The sequence below is a fragment of the Sphaeroforma arctica genome (assembly GCF_001186125.1).
Source record: "Sphaeroforma arctica JP610 unplaced genomic scaffold supercont1.4029, whole genome shotgun sequence".
In the NCBI taxonomy this organism is placed as follows: domain Eukaryota; class Ichthyosporea; order Ichthyophonida; genus Sphaeroforma; species Sphaeroforma arctica.
In genome coordinates this window covers 1-2,796 of record NW_014036529.1, presented here as the reverse complement: position 1 = coordinate 2,796, position 2,796 = coordinate 1, and the positions used below count along the sequence as shown (strand labels likewise).

Here is a 2,796-nt window from a genome sequence, read left to right as displayed (position 1 = left end):
CTATGCCAATGGTAGTATGTGTTGTTTAGATATAACCACAGATGATTATACCTATCTGATATGCCAATGGTAGTATGTGTTGTTTTGATATAACCACCGATAATTATATTTATCTGATATGCCAATGGTAGTATGTGTTGTTTAGATATAACCACAGATGATTATATCTATCTGATGTGCCAATGGAAGTATGTATTGTTTAGGTATAACCACAGATGATTATATTTATCTGATACGCCAATGCTAAAGACAAAACACAGCTCACGCGCCACACCTGAGAACGTCTCTAAATTGGACTTAGCCCGGAATAGATCAGTGGCCAAGAGTGTGGCATTGACACCTGCCGCTTGCTCAGCCACCCCAGCCATTACCTGCAGCCGATCAAACAAGAGGCGCAAAAAATCAACAAGGGCAATGCTTAGTATTGTATACTCTAAACGTAACGTCTGAATAACCAAACACACGTCAGGCAGAGAAGACAAGTTTGTGGTGGGGCAGAAGAGCACAGTACAATGACTTTACTAACCCTAAAACTTTAAAAATGAACTATGGCACACTGTGCAGAACACACGTCAGTGGTGAGGTATGCGAGAGCAGTTTCGACGAAGGGGGTTTTAAACCCTAATCCTAGAAAAAGCCTAAAACCTAAACATTAAAATCCCTAAACCCTAAAAGCACAGGAATAAAAACCCCTAAAACCCTAAATCTCAAAACCCAAACACTCCAAAACCCTAAAATCCTAAAACCTCAAAACCCAAAAACCCTCATGGACGGACTTACCATGTCATTTGGCGTGGTGGTGGGACTGGTGAAGAGCAGAGTGTCTGACACAATGCCACTCAGCAGACACCCGCCCACGTGCGTGGGTATGGAGACGCCATATTCTATGTACAGTGCTGTGACTATCGCACATGTGCTACCCCATGCACGCAGCACCACATACCCTGGCAACGCCATAGCAACCGCATCAGCCATGAGAGTGTGGTGATCAACCACACCCACGACGGATGTAAGGTCAACCCCTGCGCGCGGATGAGGACAGGTGGTTGGTGAATGTACACACACTGGCGTAGTGTTCACCGGAGAATTTGGATACACAGACAAGAGAGTATGGGCCAGTAGACATAGCGGGATGTTAGAACTCATGCAACATAGTCACCTCTGGTACGAAATGAATACATACACTAGAGAGTATGGGTCAGCAGACGTAACAGGATGTTATAACTCATGCAACATAGTCACCTGTAGTACCAAATGAATACATACACAAGAGAGTATGGGTCAGCAGACATGACAGGATGTTGTAACTCATGCACAGTAATACCAAATGAATCCATACACAAGAGAGTATGGGTCAGCAGACATAGCAGGATGTTATAACTTATGCAACATAGTCACCAGTAGTACCAAATAAGAACATACACAAGAGAGTATGCCTCAGCAGACATAGCAGGATGTTAGAACTCATGTAACATAATCACCTGTAGTATCAAATGAATACATACACAAGAGAGCATGGGCCAGTCACCTGTAGTGTTGTACAGGACGTGCTCAATAAATACTCACAACGTTGAGGCAGAGAGAGAGAGAAAATAGAAAGCGGCCCAAACAGAGGTTGTTCAGACATGAACATGTCCAAAGAAGCTAATGTCTACAACAAGTCTAATTGGGTACAGAAACAGATGATCTGTAGTGAAAACACAAACACAGTACTAATAGATACAGATAAGCATACAACACACAACACACACCACACAACGAGCAACAGACAACAGACAACAGACAACAGACAACAGACAACAGACAACAGACCACACACAACACACAACAAACAACAAACAACACACAACACACAACACACAACACACAACAAACAACACACACACAACACATCACACACATCACACACATCACACACATCACACACATCACAAAACACACAATATTCAGACCACATTCGAAGTCATCACGCGTGTCCACACACCTATCTACACCCATCCACCCCAATGACTGTACAGCAACGCTCATCTATCTACACCCACCCACTCCAATAACTGTACAGCAACGTTCACCTATTTACACCCACCCACCCCAATGACTGTACAGCGACGCTCACCTGGCGGCACTTTGCCTGCCTGGTTGTGGTCCACTAAGAACCAGTTAGTGATGTGCACAACGTTCTCGGATGTAGTGAGCAGTGGCTGAGTGATGTTGAAAACTCGCAGCACATGCGACACGTCCTGTGTGTGCACTCCACCGGCCATAAACGCTTGGCCTCCTGTTATTAAATCAGAAACACGCAGAAGAAGGCGACAGCTGAGACACACAGTGTAGGTGTATGTTGCTTAGACACACAGTGTAGGTGTATGTCACTCAAACACACAGTGTAGGTGTATGTCACTCAGACACAGTGTATGTGAATATAACGACACAAGAATTGCCGTAAGTAAATATGTGGACACGGCAGTAACATGACTCATCCAACCCAACCCAACCATCTGCTACCAACCATCCGCTTGACAGGGTTTATAAACTCATCCATCTGTCACCAACCATCCGCTTGACAGGGTTTATAAACTCATCCATCTGTTACCAACCATACGCTTGACAGGGTTTATAAACTCATCCATCTGTTACCAACCATACGCTTGACAGGGTTTATAAACTCATCCATCTGTTACCAACCATACGCTTGACAGGGTTTATAAACTTATCCATCTATTACCAACCATACGCTTGATAGGGTTTATAAACTCATCCCTCTGTTACCAACCATACGCTTGACAGGGTTTATAA

At 44.1% G+C, this 2,796-nt stretch overlaps 1 protein-coding gene across 1 annotated transcript; it reads right to left on the bottom strand.

Annotated features, from left to right (window-relative positions):
• Positions 1-274: 274 nt before the first annotated feature.
• Positions 275-2,279, bottom strand: SARC_14011 (hypothetical protein; the record flags this gene model as incomplete). Its single annotated transcript, XM_014291858.1, has 3 exons — positions 2,117-2,279; positions 781-1,022; positions 275-371 (listed from the first exon to the last, which is right to left on the bottom strand). Coding segments are annotated over exons 1-3 (487 nt in total), but the record flags the coding sequence as incomplete, so codon positions are not given.
• Between the last annotated feature and the right edge of the window lie 517 nt (positions 2,280-2,796).